The sequence below is a fragment of the Pseudopipra pipra genome, chromosome 1, assembly GCF_036250125.1.
Source record: "Pseudopipra pipra isolate bDixPip1 chromosome 1, bDixPip1.hap1, whole genome shotgun sequence".
Classification (NCBI taxonomy): Eukaryota; Metazoa; Chordata; class Aves; order Passeriformes; family Pipridae; genus Pseudopipra; species Pseudopipra pipra.
Genome location: NC_087549.1, coordinates 49,837,171 through 49,855,041, shown reverse-complemented (window position 1 = coordinate 49,855,041; position 17,871 = coordinate 49,837,171). Strand labels below are relative to the sequence as shown.

Genomic DNA, 17,871 nt, shown 5'->3' with positions numbered 1-17,871 from the left:
TACTTGCTTTCATACAAACACTACCAGTTGTCTTTATCCAATGAAATGTGTAAATATACTGATATGATACTTTGCATCCACCTTCATCTCTTTGGAAACCACATTTAATTTTTGTAGTTATCTTCTAAAATTAAATGAAAAAACACAACCACATAAACAAATACCAACCAAGAATACTTTTGAGCTGTAACTTTGTCTTTTGACAAAAGCACTTCAGCATGTGTGGTTCCCACAGGAAGCAAGGGAAATCCAAGAGTAGACTGCAACTCTTCCCCACTGCTGCCCTTAGTTCTTGCGTATCTTGGTACAAAGCAAAATTAGACCCTCACCCTGCATCAGTCACTTGAGAAGGGCTTGAACCTCAGAAATTAATGAAACCCTGTCCCATTCAACTTTTCTGACTACCCATATACAAAATTATGCCACTAACTTTAGTGTTTTAAAGATGTCTGCTTTATGTTCATGTCAATTTGTTCCTGTCGATGCAATAAAAAAAGCTCAGATAAATGAAGTTTTGATATGACATCTAAGTATTTTATTTCTTATTGTAACTTTAAGAGAAGCTCTGGGTGATATGTTGAAACCAACAAGCTATCTAGAGGAGGGAAATTAAGACTACTAGTACTATGGCAGCTTGTTCAGCTCCACTTTGCAGGATAGGTGGAGAGAGGTCTCCAAATCCAGTCAGTAATTTAGACAGAATTTTTTTTTAATCATATAAATATTAGAGGTAAATTCCATCATCACTTCTGGAAATAAATGCTACGCACTGTTATTGTAATGAGAATACTTTAAAACAAATATGAAAGATTCTGCTATTCAAATGAACCTTATGGCTGTAATTCTTTGTATGTCACATAAAATACCATCAAAAGATTCATACGCTAATGGCTAATGATCTACAGGAAAGTAAACACTAATGAAATTTCAAGTGATGAATTTTGCATATAATAAATTAAATTATAAAAAAATTGCAAATATGCTGCTGCCTAATAAAATATTTGTAGACCTTAGGCTTCATTTATCACATATTGGTACTTAATGTGCTTCACTACTGCAAGGGCTGGTTATCAAAAGCATCAAAATGGGAATATTAATCTCATCTTCCATTAAACACTTTTGGCAAATTATAAGACTAAGAAAGCTGCATGTACACCAATTCTCATTACAGGAGCTGCTCGCAGTGCTGGAAAAGATGTGTATAGCCTTAGGATGATGAAACACAGAAATCTCCTTGTATGCTTGAGGGTCATTAAGAAATAAAGCATTTAATCTCAATGTCAAGAATAAGGCTCTTGCCTTTAAGGTACAATACTTTGTGGAGAAACTGTGTCATTGGCATTCTGGGCAGCCCAGAATTGTCTTAGCCCAAGTAATAGGACATGAGTGCCCTATTCAGATGCAAGATCCAGCTCAGAGTTGTTCAGAAAAGGAGGTTGGATGTTCTCCAGCACCTCTCAGTGCACACACTCTCCCTGACATTCTCAGACAAGTTGTTGAAATGAACGTTAACGCCACAGATGATGAGCTCGCCCAGTTACCCAAATCCCAGATGAAATTCCCTCAGCTTCACTGGGGTGAGAGTGAGCAGGATAGAGATGCCTTCAGGTTTCTGACACAGGATTCACCCCCAGCGCCTTTTAGAGGACAAACTGGGTCACCATATCCAGCTCAAGAACTGTAGGTACTGGCAAAACAGGGTGGCTGATTTAAGCGGCTAATTGCAAATATTCACTCCCTTTGTGGGCCCAGGATTAATGGTGCAGACGGTGGCAGGGCTGGATGCCAAGCACAGCAATTAAACCAACCTCCTGGAGTGAAGCCAGTGTCACTGAAAATGCGCCTCAGTCGCACAAGTGTGCACTGCGGGGGCGACTCAACTGCTTCCTCTTCTACCTCCTGCACCTCTTCAAACGCCCACGTTTGCACAAGTTTTTCCCTTTATTGCTCTTAGCTTATTAGAGAATAGGAGATTCGTGCTGCATAATGAAAGATCTAACTACCCCCTAGTATGGAAAATATTTCTATTTAATATTTCACATTTAGTGGATTTAGAGGCTTGGTTTTTTTCCTCCAGTTTTTTTCATAGCAAATATCATAACTCTCATGTGTGCTTAGATGCTTAGACTTGCTCAAATAAATCAGTTGATTTATAATGGGTTTTAATCTGTGGACTAGAAAAAGAACTGTTCTTATGAATCAAGGATCAGTGAGTGCAGCAATTTATGTACCAGCTGAGAAAATGGCAAGGATCTACTTAATCAACCCTATGAATGATATCTATATATATCTATATTGCTGGCTTCTCTGAGAAACTGGAATTGCCTTGTTCATCTCTTTAAGGAACCAAGGAAATTGTGGTTGATGTAGATGACAATGGAGTAATTTCCTTGAACTTCGAATGTGATCAGATGTCTCCAGACTCTAAGTTTGTTTGGTCCAAGAATTATGAACCAATTGAGGATGACTCTCGACTGAACATCGATACCAAAGGCGGAAAGTAAGAACTCCCAAGGGAAGCCACAGTCTCATGTTTGAGAGATCTAGACAGTCACAGAAATCCATCCTTTTGATGTATGACCTCACTAAGGGCTAAACCCACCTCTTACTTGGAGGCTACTTCCTGAGTATGCTGTTCTCCAGCAAGTCCATACGCAGACTGTTTGGAAATTGTAGATCACACAGAATGAGTCAGACCTCCTCTTTGGGGAATTTAGTTATGTTTAGGCATGGGGAGAGAAAATTTTTGCTCTGTCATCTTATAACCTGTCAGTCAAGGCAGATTATTATTATTATTATTATTATTATTATTGCTATTGCTATTATTTTAAATCTCCAAATAATAAAATTATCTGGCTGCTTGCAAAATGCTTTTGCCATGTAACACAGCTGTAATCTTTGGAGCTGCTGCAGTAAGCAGGGCTTTCTTCTGATGGCATCACCATGGCCCACTTTAGCAATTTACATAATGATCTCCAAGCCCATTCTGTTTCTTCAGGCTTCTCACAGAGGAAGGCATGGCGAATGCACAGGTTCAGCCCTTGAAGGGCCTGTGTGCTCTTCTAGCGATGTAAAAGCCATACTGAAAGAAAAGGGGACTCACCATAATTACAGTGTTGCGTATGGAAATTGAATCGACCTGTAGTTACAGTATCCTTCTAGGGTCATCAAAGACTTGACAGCATTCTCTTTTTTTGGTACTATCTCCATTTGTACCACACATGGTAGGACCTGCCCTGGTTTATAGTCACCTGAGCTTTGCATTTGCCTGTTCAGTCAGAGCAAAAGCTAATACAAGACTATTTTTGTCTGGTGTTTTAGACATAAAGGAAGGGTTTGGTTCAGATTGATCTCACCTTTTTATCAAAATGCTTTTTTTTCCCCTAAAGGTCAAAAGCTTCCTTTAAGGATCTTGGAGAAGATGATTTGGGAATTTACTCTTGTATTGTTACAGACACTGATGGAGTTTCATCAAGTTACACAATTGATGAGGAAGGTAGACACAATGCCTATTGGGCATGCCTGGTTTGCTTTCACACCTGTTTTTTGCTGCTTCTGTGTTTCTCGGATCCAGACTTTATATTATTTCTTTTATGTCTTTTGCAGAAATGAAACGCTTGCTTGCTCTGAGCCACGAACGCCAATTCCCAAGTAAGTACATCCCATGTCTGTAGGGGAGAGTGGGATATCACAAACCTGATGTAATTGAAGATGTCCCTGCACATTGCAGGGAGGCGTTGGACTAGATGACCTTTAAAAGTCCCTTCCAACCCAAACCAATCTATGATTCTATGATCACAAAGCTCATGCCACCATCAAGTACGGAGGTCACTATAGTAATTTCAAGTGAAAATGGTTTTGAATTGAAAAATCTGAGATTCCTTTATTTTTTTGTCTTTCTTTCAGTACATTTGTGTATTACTGGTGTTCTTCCCAGTCAGTTGCAGGCTACTGATCTAGGCATATAATAACTCTATATAACAGCTGGAAAACAAGTATCATGTTGGCTTTGTTTCTTCTGCAGAACAGACTTTTATACTTACTCAGCATACCTAACCTGATTTGAAAACCAGAATTTGAAAAATTATCTAGCTTCTCTCCAACTGAAGTTAGCATAAGTTAAATTTAAGATTAACAAAGCAGGCAAGTGTAGTAAATTCAGCTGTAATGATCTATAGATACAGAATTTCCTTGCTGAAATTCATTCCCTCCCTCTTTCTATAGCATTTGGCAATATGGACATTCTTCCTGCAACTTTAGATGGTATTTTTATCAATTCCACAGACCTCCCATACCTTTATGATATCCTGGTAGTAGCAAAACTCAGTTATTTTCATTGGAGTGGGACTTTTAAAAATGGGGAAAAAATAATATTGCATTGTATAATGAATTCTATTGCACACAATGAGATGACACCTAAACCTCATTTAATCTTCTCCTGCTACATTCTCTTTTTCTCTGTTCAAGACCATGAAACTCTTGTTTTAACATCTTCAGATTTGTGTATGCACTGCTGACACCTCTCCCAACTCAGCCCACACCGCACCTCTCAGCTCAGTCCAAACTTGACTGCAGAAATAGCCTTTTTGCCCACATCATCTCTCTTTCTCATTTCCTTCTGCATCTTTTTCATATCAGCTCTACTCTTCTCAACATACTGTATCACCTTTTGACAGCTTAATGATAGCCTAAACATCCCTTAGTTTACTCCTGCTCCTCCCAATTTTTTCCTCCTAATTATATTTTGACACTGAAAGTTAGTCATCACAAAACCTTACTGCTGCAGCACGACCTCACTTTCCCTGACCCTCCCCTTCTGAGGGCTCTTCCATGCTTTGTGTTCACAACTAATGCCACAAAATAAGCTCCTCAGATCATGTCATCTTTTTTGTGCTGTATTAGGTAACAGCACACTTCTAGTTGTGCATGAGCTTCCAGAATGCACAGGCAAAAAGGGAGATCACTGCAGAAAGTATCCTTAAGGAGGAAACTGTCTTACTTGCTTTGCCCACTCCAGGCCATGTGGGCACTTAAAATAAATACATATATATATTACAAATAGGGGCTGAGATTCAGCTGACTATGCCTATAAGGTTAGAAAAATAATAATGAGCTTCTCTGGATCAACATGAAATCTTAGTCATATCTCCAGATAATCTGCTTGAGGATTATCCAAATTCTTAAAAACCAAAATTAGTTGCTAGGCACTTCTGATTCAACATGAGCTCTTGCATGTTGCCTTGTTTGTACTTCTGAACAGCAATTAATGGTAACTTCTGCTTAGAAACACCTGCAGCCAGTAACTCCATTGTTTCAATAATGCAGCCTCACAGAACACAGCTATGTTTGGGTGCAATAGTGCATTGGTGCTAGGTGAAAATAAATTTTTCTAACTCTGCAATTGAGTAACTGCCCAAGGGCTCCCTGTCAAGTGCTGGCAGTAATTTGTGATGCTATAGAAATAGGATGTAAAACCTTGTAAGCATGATGGCTGGAAAATGACTAAAGTAGCTGCCATTTGGTGCTTATGGAAATATTCTAAAATAAGACTTTTGCTTGTGGCAGACTGTAATGCAGGTTTGTCCAGTTCTTTTGGGCTGAGGAGCAAACAGCCTTTCCACACCAAAAAGAATCTTTTTGCATCCTTTCAGCCCTTTATTTAACAGCTTCTGAGATACTTTCCTCTCTTCCATGTTAGACTAAGATATTCTTAGTTAATTACAGGCAAGCCAAGTGGGGGTTTAAAATTGCTGTAGAGCTGACAGTGAGACAAAAGCAGTGCAGCCTGATGTCTATTCACACTCCCACTTGCTTCCTGTGCATTTCAGTCACTTTGTTTTGAGAAATTATACAAGCCCTGAGATTCCTTCTGCTCCTTACATACAAAGGGATAAACTGGGTGAGGAAAGCTCACACAGACCATTCGCACAGCTGGGGCACACTCCTGTGGGGTGGTTGTCTTTGCCCCGCTCCCTCATGATAATGCTGCCCCTCCAGGCTCTCCCCTCTCTGGTTAAGCCTGTGTCGTCTTCGTAATTGTCTTTGCTTCCCTATGACTGTTGCCTCACCTCCCAGAAGCCTTTTTTTCACCAGAGACAGACCCTGTGCAACTTAGGCACCAAAAGCATACATGCAAGTGTGGGAAGGAGAAGCAATGAGCATGGGAAAAGAAGGAGGCGAGGAGTCCTCACTCCCTAAGTTTGTTTGGCATTGGGGCGGGATGACAGTTGTGCTCCAGAAGGCACTTCAGTCATTTAGGACAGTGCAAATATAAAGATGAGAGAAATTAGACACTACTTCGGTCCCAGTCCTCTCCTACTGTAACCGAGTCTTTGCATGCGTGGCGCTAAAGAAACCACCCTGCCCTGAGATTCCTCTGGAAGGAGGTGTGTCTTTACACTATCACCAAACTATATCATCACATATTTAGCAACGTGTTTGTACACTGTCCTCAGCTGTTCCCTGCTACACCCTGGTACTGCAGACTTTACACTGCTGAGAAAGCAGAGGCTGGGGGAAGAGTTCACACGCAGCATACGTAATCCCAAGAGTATGACTTGTCTTGAGAATCTGAGCATCCACAGAGACAGATAAAGCAACGGAAGCCAATAAAATGAGCAATATGCCCCAATATCAGAGTCTAAATGCTCATGCTTAATGTTGCTGACTATGGTATCCTAAAGAAAAGTTAAAGTGAAAGCAAGCTGAGGACTGTTACTAACAAGAACAAGGAAATATTAAAAAAAAAAAGACTAATATTACCTATGGTATAGTACATGATTTTTATGGGTTTTTTAACACAATGAATTGGTTTATATGTGGGCGATTTCCATTATTCATAGGAAAACAAAATGTACTGGGAAGACTAAGGGTGTACTGTGATACTTGGTAATCCTGGAGATGGAGGTTCCACTCAGCAAAGGGTCAGAGTGCTTGCAGAAGTCTCCCAACCTGCAGCTCAGCTGACTTTCTGATCTGGCTTTGTGCTTTGGGGCTGTTTCCTTTTTCCTCTGAGTCACTTCACTGTCTTACAGTAATATTGTTAGGCAACTCATTAAACATGGGTCTGCACCATACAGAACTCATATCATGCTGCACAGATACTTGCTGTTTAACTTTGAAATAGCCTTGTATTAGAATGGAGCATAACTCAAATGCTGAACACTTTTGGTTTGTACAGACCTTGTGATTGAAGGATCAGAAGATTAAATCTTATCTGTCATCCTATAACAGATATATGTGGGTGGAGAGGCATTCTGTCTATATGAAAAGCCATCATAAGCTAGTTACCTTGCATACAGTATCCAAGTATGAAAGAATAAGTGGCTTTCTGAAAGTAGAAGAAAACAGTTATTGGGGCACTGGCAAAATATATGCCTCATTCTTTTCTTTCTTCTTTGTAGCTATCCCACTTACTTCTGAGTTGGCAGTGGAAATTTTGGAAAAAGGAGAAGTGAGATTCTGGTTGCAAGCTGAAAAACTCTCTGGCAATGCAAAGGCTAACTTTGTATTTAATGATAAGGAGATTTTCAATGGAGAGGTAAGCCTTTTCACTGCTTAAATGGGTTTGCATTTTTATGAGTATCAATGAGTATTAGTGTCTCTGTCTCTAATATACTTCCAACTACTATTCCACACTAATGCATTTTTATGAGAAATAACATAAATCATGGAAAGCATAAATAGAAAGATTTTGTCTATAGTTCTGAGCTCCAGATCAATTCTACTGGATGCAGTTTATACAGGGAAGTTAAATGCCTTCCTGCCACCTGAGTCCCACATGTTCTGCTAACTAGTGGGGACCACAGCTGTTTCTGCAATAAAGTAGCCCCAGGTAAGCAGCTACTGTGGTTTCAAGGAATCACTGCAGTAACCCAGATCCATCCTATCTCCTTCATCTATGGCTCTAGAATATCCTTGTGCTTGGTTCTCACCTCCTTTTGTTGTTTGGAGGAATTTATTACAGCACAGAAAAATTCCCAAGCAGTTGTTTCCAGCAGCAAACTTTGTTACTCCTTAAGACAGGGCATGGCATGTTTTTGTTGTAACACTGATATCAGATAGAAGGCAGAGATGGCACATTCTACATAAAACCTTATCAAATATAATTATGCTCAAAGAAAGAGTTATTCTGAAGACATGCAAATCTAAACCTTTCTAATGAAAAAGGACACAGTACTCACTGTACAACACGGATGTCACATGCTTGTATAGCATCAATAAATAGGCTTCACCTTGAATAGATTTATATAGCTGGAACTAGAGACAGCGGGACTCTGGACAAGTGGGTGTCTGAATTAAGAAAACTGAATTTCATCTATAGATATGCAAATATTCACAAATATTTTCTGTCTCTGATACGCATTAACTGTTGTTTTACTTTCCACTCCTGAAGAAATATAAAATGAAGGTGGACCAGACGACCGGCCTTATTGAAATGATTATGGATAAACTTGAGGACAAGGACGAAGGCACTTACACTTTCCAACTGCAGGATGGAAAAGCAACCAATCAATCTAGCCTTGTCCTCATTGGTGATGGTAGGCTAATCTGTATTATGCAGTGGGTTGGAAAAATTATACGGAGGTTATCTCAGTTGTTGCCTTCACTTTCCACTGTTTTCAATATCAGTGGACCTTCTAGGTTTTTTATGTCACAGTTTCGTCTGCCTCACACAGGACAGGCCTTGTGTGCGAACTGAAATTTTTAAAGTGATGGGAGAAAGGGGCATTGTTACAGAAATGCAAAATATTGCAGCATGTCATGGTTAGCTTTTCTATGGGTGGAATGAAAATTTCCCATGTAAGAAGCCCATTCAGCCAGGAACAAGCAGCTGCACCTGTCAGAGCTCAAGTGGCTGCTGACACTGCTGCCGCTCATTTGCCTTCCTACCAGGAGTGGAAAGTAGCTGTATGACTGGGGATTGCACATCATCAGACAGGACACATTAAACTCCTGATGACTGCAAGCAGCTGGGAAAGTTGAGTTAGCTGTAATCAGCTTCTGACACTCTGAAATTTCCTGTGAAAACCTAACCCCGTGGCTGGATGCTCACTGACATCCAAGGGACAGAATTGCTCCTAACTGTTACAGCAACATTCAGCACCCTACAAATGGCACATGAAGTTTAACCTTGTATTTCTTGCTGGTTTTAATTCCTAGTATTCAAGAAGCTACGGGATGAAGCAGATTTCCAGAGAAAAGATTGGCAGAGGAAACAAGGTGATAATATGATTATTTATAAGAATCGCATATGTGTTAGCCTGCTAAGAGTTTGATTATACTTTTATATGCTAATTTGAAATAGATGAGTTTTATTCTGTTACATGGTTATTTCCTTCTGAAGGAGAAATAAGAAAAATAAAATTATATTAAAATATAACTATTCCTGTCAAGTAAAACACATCTGTCTTTGGTTTTGTACCATGAATACCATTGATGTGACCTTTAAAAACATATGTGTAACTTTAAACAGGTCCTCATTTTGTGGATGAACTGGGATGGGAAGTTACCGATGAGTGTAACGTGATGCTGAAATGTAAGGTAAGGGACAAAGAAAACCGAGTGCAATGTTCAAAGCACTTTGACCTACCACTACTTAGATGGTGAGGGTGGGAAGGGACTAAAGACACACCCTTTGCTTTTGTACTCCCAACTGCATATTGGATAGTGACAGAGTCTCTGAAGGGTAATCATGCTGGGGCAAAAGCTCATTATGTGTAACAAAATACATTAGAAAATAGCTTGAACTTTTTAGGTCTGTCAGCTACCCACTCAGGGAAAGGCACCTGAATAGGAATGGCAAATCTTTACAAATCCTGTAACTTTCTCATTTTTGCCCTGTTTATGTGTGCAGAAATAGCCTGAGCAGGATTCACTGTTTCCCTGAGCTCCTTCTGTCTCTCTTTTCATCCCTGCTGTTTTCCCTCTTGCCTCCCTCATTTTAAAATGGAGGCTTGCAATAATTCACTGCAACCAAGTTGTAAAGCTTGCTTTTCTTTTATGAGAGACCTGAACAGGCTAACCCATGCAACACTGAGTTCCCCTGCTCAAATGAAGAGAATAATTGCAATGTGGTTTTCATCCATCCTAGGTGGCTAATATTAAGAAGGAAACACACATTGTATGGTACAAAGATGACAGGGAGATAATGGTAGATGAAGAACATGACTTTAAGGATGGAGTGTGTACTCTGCTGATATCAGAGGTGAGTGACTGTCCTCATTAGCCCTCAGCTGAAGTTAGTGCTGTGAACTCAGATGAATGATACGATCTAATCTGATACTCCAGCAGAACAATTGAAAAAGGAAGTGGGTTTTAAAAATGGAAAAACTCACAAGGCGTCTGTGTTTTAGCTAAAGAAAATGTCTGTCTGTAACTGCTTGTTCGGGTTTTCAGGAAATGATGACTGAAGAGATAATAAGCTTGTCACTTCCTTTGCATGTCAGTTGAGAAACAGATTGAGACTACATTTCCATTTTGAATAGCATTTGGAAAGTGCATGTCACTCAGGCTTTCAGAAGACCACCCTCTCAGAGTCACTACAGGGGTCTGGTGCTTACCCAGCCTTGCAGCAGATGGGGGGGGGGGACACAAGGTCCTGCATACCATGATGCACCTGCCAAAGCCCATCCTGCAGGGCACCTTGGGGGCACTGGGGCAGCTCCAGCCCCAGGCATCAGGTACCTCCCCAGGGACAGAGACAGGATATCAGCTGGGTTCAGAAGTAAAAATCTCGATTTTTCTACAGTACTTGTTCTGAAAACTGATTTTACTGTTACAATATTGCAGTTTTCTAAGAAAGATGCTGGCACTTATGAAGTCATACTGAAGGATGACAGAGGAAAGGACTCCAGTGAGCTGAAGCTCAAGGACACAGGTCAGAGTCTCAATGCTCTCAACTACACCAGCTGACAGCCTGACTGAAGTGGGTTTGGGGTAGTACAGGCATCTGCACATGTCACCTTCTTGTGGCTTTGTTCCTCCTGTGTACAAGATCATCTGATTAGAAAAGCTGAGATTTTTAAGTCCAAATAACATTTGAATACATCTTATTTCATCTGGGTTCTGTATAATTTTGGGAGCATATGATGACTAACACCAAGCAAAATGATAACAGGTTTCCTCAGAGGGACATCAGTAAATCTACAAGTATAGAAGAAAATTACAGAAGTAGATAATTTAAAAAACTTTCGCATTTTTATTATGTTTTCCCATTTATTTAGGGGATTTCACACTTATTGCATTTACTGTGTTTTTAACATTTCACTTGTTTCCAAAAAAATGGAGGAAAATCCTATCCTTTAGGATGTATATAGATGGGTTAGCATTCCAGCTGAATAGTATCATTTAAAAAAAAAATAGGTTTTTTAGCTGCAGCAGTATTCTCCAAGGCTGTATTTAAATAAAGTCTGGAAACTCTGAAATAACAGGCTACATTTCTGCATTACTTAGATTTCTAATATGCTTTAAAAGGTAGGTCTGATTGCTCTTTCAAACCTACTGGGGAGCATATTTCAGAGCCAGTACTTATCCTATCATTGACTGTGCTTGAACTGCAGACATAGAGTCTTAGTCTCCGGATTTTATTTCCACAGCTTTTGCAGATCTGATGAATGAAGTATGCCGAAGGATTGGTAAGTACTTAATTCTCTTTTCAAATGAATGACTCATTGTGGCACTCAGTGAATGGCTGCATGGCTGCATAAAACCATTTGCTCTTCTTTCAGCTTTATCTGCAACAGACCTGAAAATCCAGAGCACAGCTGAGGGTATCAGACTCTACTCCTACGTTACTTATTATGTGGAAGATTTGAGAGTAGGCTGGGTGCACAAGTAAGTAAACAAAATCTTGGCAAAACTCAGTGCAATTTTGCTTTTATAGATACAGAAAGAAACTGGTTGTGTGAGAGAGGTGAGGCCCAGGTTTGTTCTCATCTCTCATGAATCCTTATCTCATATAAGTTAGTTTCAGTCAATTACATTTACATGAAACCAGTACAAAAGTCGGGTGTTAGTGGTGCCAGGCCCTCCTGCTGTTTCTCTTATGGAACAGATAGTTCCATGCCATGGGATGCTGTCAGGACCATGTTGCTTCAGAGCACTTCCCATCTCCCCGATGGGAGCTACATCTTTCCCTGACTCAATTTTGAGGAGTGATGCAAATATAACCTGAGAGACCGTCCTGAAATACCTACCCTGGAGGTCTGCTTTTCTAGAAGACACAATTCACTGGAACTGGGACAAGCAGGCATGTCCTCTTAATGTATGGCTTCATTTTTAGAAGGCAAAGCAAATTCCAGTGAGTGCCTGGGGCAGTAAAATCCAGACAGCCCCTCCTGAGAGCACTACAAATCTAACCAAGACAGACAGAAGAACTGAGATTTTTAAAAAGAATTCTAGTGTCCAGTTCCCCATAAAATTAATGGGAGTTGCACATCCAAATGATTTGATATTCTTTGAGTTCTCAGCCAGCACATATAGCATGCACTGGAAAAGCCTGAGAAATAAACAATTTAGATTGCTTAAATCTATTATTACTGTTCTTGTCATGTCTGTGGACATGGTAGTAGTTAGTCTTTTTGGATGGAATCTGAATTACTGATCTCTCAATAAAACTCATATAAATGAGGCACAGAATACCCAGAATGTGCTGTAGCAGGCTGGCTGTAATTATTGACACTGATGCTAAGCAGCACCCTGTCAGAGAAATAAAGCAGTTTGAGGCCTGGTTGTTTCTTGCCATCCATTTTGACCCTGTATCACCAAATGTCCTAAGTATTTCAAATAAGTGTAAGTGAATATGAGGTATTCTGGGAGTTTTTTCCCTCTTTCTTTCTCTCTCTCTTTTCTCTATTTAATTTTTGGAAACTTACTTCATCTTGAAGTGTGCCAAAATAATCTAGAAAAAATTATTTTTCCCTCCAGTACATTCAAAATTATCAATTTAAAGATAGCAAGAAAACTAGTAGCTTATTTGACAAATATCTTTTGACTCATCCAGGGCAATTAACTGCTAAGCTAGGAAGCTGAGAAATTGATTTTCTTTTTTTTTTTTGGGGGGGGGAGAAGATATACTTATGTCAAAGCATGTTTAACTGTAAGTGCCAAACATAGCAGAGCATCAGAAAACATTCTAACTGGGCAAACAGTTTGTTACAAAAGTGGGTTTTTTGTAGATACAGCCCTCTACACTATTGTTCTGCCCAAGCAGAAATAAACCTATGCTAAAAAGAAAACAGGAACATTTCAGGATTCAAGGATTACCCTTCATAGATTTGACTTTTAAATATGAATAGTTCTTCTATGGCTCAGGTCATAGATTAGGATGCATAACCTTTCTGCAAGCTTTGAGGAGAGTTGGACCTTGAACAGGGAAAGATTGTCACACTGTCACACCAACTTTGCCCAGTTGGTTCACAGCTTTAGGAAGGATTTGACTTCTGAAGTTTCAAAATTTGGTGGCATACCATAACATCTTGAAAATCATTTAGTAACTACAGATGTACTCAGTGGCTCAACATGAGTAAAACCCATTTATGTTCCAGTAAAATGAAAAGGTAACATTTTGTATTTTTCAGTGATACTCAGATTAAGTTCACAGACCGAGTGAAGACTGGTGTCACTGGGGAGCAGATCTGGTTGCAGATCAGTGAGCCAACTCCACAGGACAAGGGCAAATACATAATGGAACTTTTTGATGGCAACACAGCACACAAAAAGACAATAGATCTTTCTGGACAAGGTAGGCCGTTCCCTCTGCTAACATTACCTGTGTGTGGGCACCACGCTGTGCCAGGGTAGGAGCATCTACAGCAGGATCTTGCTACAGACCTTTTACCTTTTGGGGTCTGTGTGTGCACCCACCAATCTGCCAGTGTTTGTAGGAGCAGTGCCATTTGTTCTCCCTGACCTGTGCTCTTGGGTCATAAATTACAAATGGCTTTTTCCTATTCCAAATACCCGCTTACAGTTTGCCTATTGAGACATCCGTCCAGTGTCAGAGCTACCTTACAAAACCCCTTGTGTTGCTGGCATTGCTTGGCAGCTTTAAAAATGAGTTGTAGCACTGAATGCCTTCTGTATCTCTCCCTTCCAAGTAATATTTTGAGGAGGAAGTGAGGGACAATTTTGTTCTGTTACTTTTCTACTGTATTCCTTTGACTGATATAAGAGAGCTACTTATTCTTGAGAGATGCCAAGACCTTTCATCAGCATGAGCAAAGATTGTTAGTGGAACAGATAAAATTATTTGGATTGACTGTTGGAAGATTTTACTCTGAGAGACCTCTCAGATTTTAGGGAAAAGATTAACTCCTTCCAAACTTCTGAGTTGCCATTCCCAGCTATTCTCATCCCTAAAGCTTCACTTTTGGTCTGCAAACTCAGTGTAAGGGCAACAGCCTTATAATCATCTCCATGATTCTGTACTCTATCTCCACTTTCTGAGAAAAGACATCTCTTCTTCCCTTTCAAAGCAGGAGAGGTTGACCTCCCACATGATGGCACCTTAGCCTGAATTTACAAAGGAGGCAACAATGTGCTGTTTGGTTTGCTCATAGCCATCAGTGTAGTGCTTCAGAGCAGGTGTGAGAAGCACTTCAAAAAAACATATCTCTTGTATTCCATAAACCAATGGTCTCTGAAGTAGGGTATGTGCAAGATGACTCAGTGCACACTACTGGGGTGTGGGAAGAAAATACGAGAACTTTGCTACATAATTTATAAATAAATATACATATATTTTGAGTGCACACTCAAAAAAATTTTAGATAGGGGTGTATAATTAAAACATTTGGGAAGTCACTGCCATAGTCTATCATTTAAGTGTTGTATTGTGCATTTCTTCCTCTATTTTGTGAAATCACTTCAGTCTACTATTTTCCTACTATTTTCTTTGTCTAAAAGCTTTTCTTCTAGAAGAAAAAAAGCATGTTTATGCATTCATATGTATATATGATATCTGCCATATGCCAGATAGCCTTTATTATTGAACCATTCAGCATTTTAGGATTTGTACAATATACATGCATGCATCCATGAATATTTCTTTATTGGTGTCTACATGTTAAATTTATTTCTACATTTTAAATTTAAACCTGTGACAATTTATCTCTAAACGTAGTTTTTTTCTCTTTACAAAGCATTTGATGAAGCCTTTGCCGAGTTCGAGAGATTAAAGTAAGTATTATGCCATCTAAATACAATAATGGCAGCCAAAAAATAATAAAAGTATTTGTTTGTTTTGTGCTAAAATCTAACTATGTCTTATGAAACAAATCCTAGGAGTTTTGCATGTGACTTCTTTGGTGCAACTCTTATGTAACAGCTAGGTAACAAAGAAAAAGCAGTATTGCCAAATGATGAGAGATATTTTCCTTAATGGATTAAAGGCAATTAAAAAGATAATCTACTTTTCTATCACTCTAAGTAAACCTTAATTGAAACTGGACTTTCTCTTTGTTTCTTTCAACTCCAGGCAAGCTGCGATTGCAGAGAAAAGTAAGTTGGTCTTCTTCGACAATGATTGTAATAAACTGTTTGTGAGGGTTTTCTCCCTTTCCAGGAAGGTTTTGTGTTGGGAAAGAGAGGGCATGTATACATGTGTATGTGTGTTTGCTTATCCTAAAAGGAGCTTATCCTTACACCAAGGAGAAGTAAGTGACCTTTTAGTGATTTACCATTGGTGCACATTGCAGCTAATCACAATGTAGTTATGGGTTATGTTGATTTTTCCCATCTAAGCTCCCGTTCTCCTTACCAGCTAGCCTTCTCTAAAAATTTATTGCTGAGATCTCTCATGCACATTCTCTGCACAAAAGTCACTTTGTTTTCAAAGATGGAGGAAATAATTTGGCCGGTTTTGAATGCTCTAAAATGTCAAAGGATCTGCGTTACATACAGAAATGGATAAGAAAGCAACAGTAGCTTTTGTGTTGGATAGAATCTCCTCATACTTTTGCCTCTGTGTCAATTCCAACATAGCAACTAAAACAAAAGTATGTAATAACTACTTAAGGAGTAAGTCATTAGACTTCAACTTGAATTATTAAACTCATTCTTCCTATTTACAGAAAAATGCAAGGAAAAAAAATTGTCCCACTGCAGATTACTTTCAGACCTGTATAAAAATGAGATCAGAATTGGCATTCAAAAAGTTATTGAGAAAAATGTGTACAGAGATCTGAGCTAACTCCTCCTGGACATATACTCCAAAAAGAGCAGGTCTTGATTATGTGATCCCTACAGGTCCCAGCTGAGACAGCACAAAGGCATCAGTAACAGAATAGACCTGGGCATTTTATTTCTAACCATGGACCATCCATAAGGGATTGGCATGTTAAATGACATAACACAGTTCCTTTCCTGGTCTCAGAAGGTTGTTATCTCTGTGCTCCAGAGCACATCTTTGACAGAACACATTAGAGGGGAACATTCTGTACAGTCATTTCCTTCCTCTGCCAGGCTCCGCCCAGATATGTAACGAACAAAATCCATTTTCCAGTATAAGTGCACTATACCCTGCATGTGATTGGCTTATTCATATTTGTGTAAGATTTCTACAGGACTCTGACCTTAAAACTAGATCAATTGGGTATCGATCTCATTTACACATAGGTACATACAAATAAGTGAAACATCACTGTTAACACTGAGACTTAAGTCTGTCTTTGTATTTAGATTAAAACCTGATCTCCAGCACTTCATCAAGTGTCATTCATTTCCCCTTGGAAACCCAATGTCTTTAGTTTACTACACTAAAAATTTAGAAAACCGGATCTCAAAAATTTTATTTTTTTTGTGCACTCAGAAGTAACAGTGAATAGATGTCAAATTCTGCAGAACACAGCATATGTACTTTAATTCCCCTCTGTAAGTGATTCACACCAGCTATTAACACATTTTTTGCTGTGAATTCAACATTTTTTAAAGTCCAAATGGTGTGCTAAAAATGCTGAATAGTTCTCTGATAGAGCAAATATCAGAGACAAGTTGTACATAAATAAGACAAAGGGAAAGAACTAGAAGAGAAATAGAATCAGGCACACAGAATCCAGCACACAGTTGATTTTAAGACACTAAAGAAAATTATGGTTCTTTATTTTCAGATCGTGCCCGAGTACTTGGAGGTTTGCCCGATGTTGTCACCATCCAGGAGGGCAAGGTACAGTAAATTAACTGAAGCTCTACACAACATCCCAACAGCTTGAATGCCTGTCTATGATGGGAAAACATTCAACTTTTTTTTTCTTGAAGATGCCATCTTTAAAATCTGCTGCATTATTTATTTGTCCCCTGCCTTCTGTACATAATTCAATGGTCTATCACAGATGGCTTTATGCATTCAAGGCAGTGTCTTTTCCTAAGAATTAGATAAAAGTGAGATGACAATGTGAGTTGGGATTAAATTCCTTATATAACCAGCTCTTTAAAAATTCATGCACAGGTTTCACAGTTAATTTTTTTTTTTTTGTAAGAGGGCATCAAGTTTAATTCCTTTTTTTACATGGTAGCTAGTCATTCCACGTCTTCTGCAGTTAACTTCCTTGCAATGTGGCATGGAAGCCACATAGTCACATCTGTCAAAGCTGGCTTTTAAATGGTATAAAAGCAGTAAACCACAATACCTCTATTCTCATACAGACAAAAGGAGAAAATTTTCTCTATGCCGTCAGGGTAAAGGAGAGAGAAGTCAAAATAAGTCACTGGTGTTACACTGGATTATATTAGGAGAGTTTAGCTGAAAGATTATTGTAAGGCACTCCCAGAGGAACATCAATGCTTGAGCATAGAACAGATGACCCAGAAAATCAGTTGTCAATCTCACAAGCTTTTCCCAGCACACTGCTTATACAAGTTCCTGCTTAATAT

General features: G+C 39.2%; 1 protein-coding gene across 3 annotated transcripts in view; it reads left to right on the top strand.

Moving 5' to 3' along the window:
• Window positions 1-17,871, top strand: part of MYOM1 (myomesin 1) — a 76,876-nt gene that overhangs the window by 48,722 nt on the left and 10,283 nt on the right. For all 3 annotated transcript variants that reach the window (XM_064655920.1, XM_064655898.1, XM_064655909.1), the window contains 15 exons: window positions 2,344-2,500; window positions 3,390-3,496; window positions 3,607-3,651; window positions 7,404-7,540; window positions 8,396-8,540; window positions 9,163-9,222; window positions 9,476-9,543; window positions 10,094-10,207; window positions 10,792-10,879; window positions 11,598-11,636; window positions 11,730-11,835; window positions 13,581-13,744; window positions 15,144-15,180; window positions 15,479-15,501; window positions 17,109-17,164. In XM_064655920.1, the coding sequence (XP_064511990.1) occupies window positions 2,344-2,500; window positions 3,390-3,496; window positions 3,607-3,651; window positions 7,404-7,540; window positions 8,396-8,540; window positions 9,163-9,222; window positions 9,476-9,543; window positions 10,094-10,207; window positions 10,792-10,879; window positions 11,598-11,636; window positions 11,730-11,835; window positions 13,581-13,744; window positions 15,144-15,180; window positions 15,479-15,501; window positions 17,109-17,164 (1,346 nt within the window). The remainder of the gene's footprint in view (window positions 1-2,343; window positions 2,501-3,389; window positions 3,497-3,606; window positions 3,652-7,403; window positions 7,541-8,395; window positions 8,541-9,162; window positions 9,223-9,475; window positions 9,544-10,093; window positions 10,208-10,791; window positions 10,880-11,597; window positions 11,637-11,729; window positions 11,836-13,580; window positions 13,745-15,143; window positions 15,181-15,478; window positions 15,502-17,108; window positions 17,165-17,871) is intronic.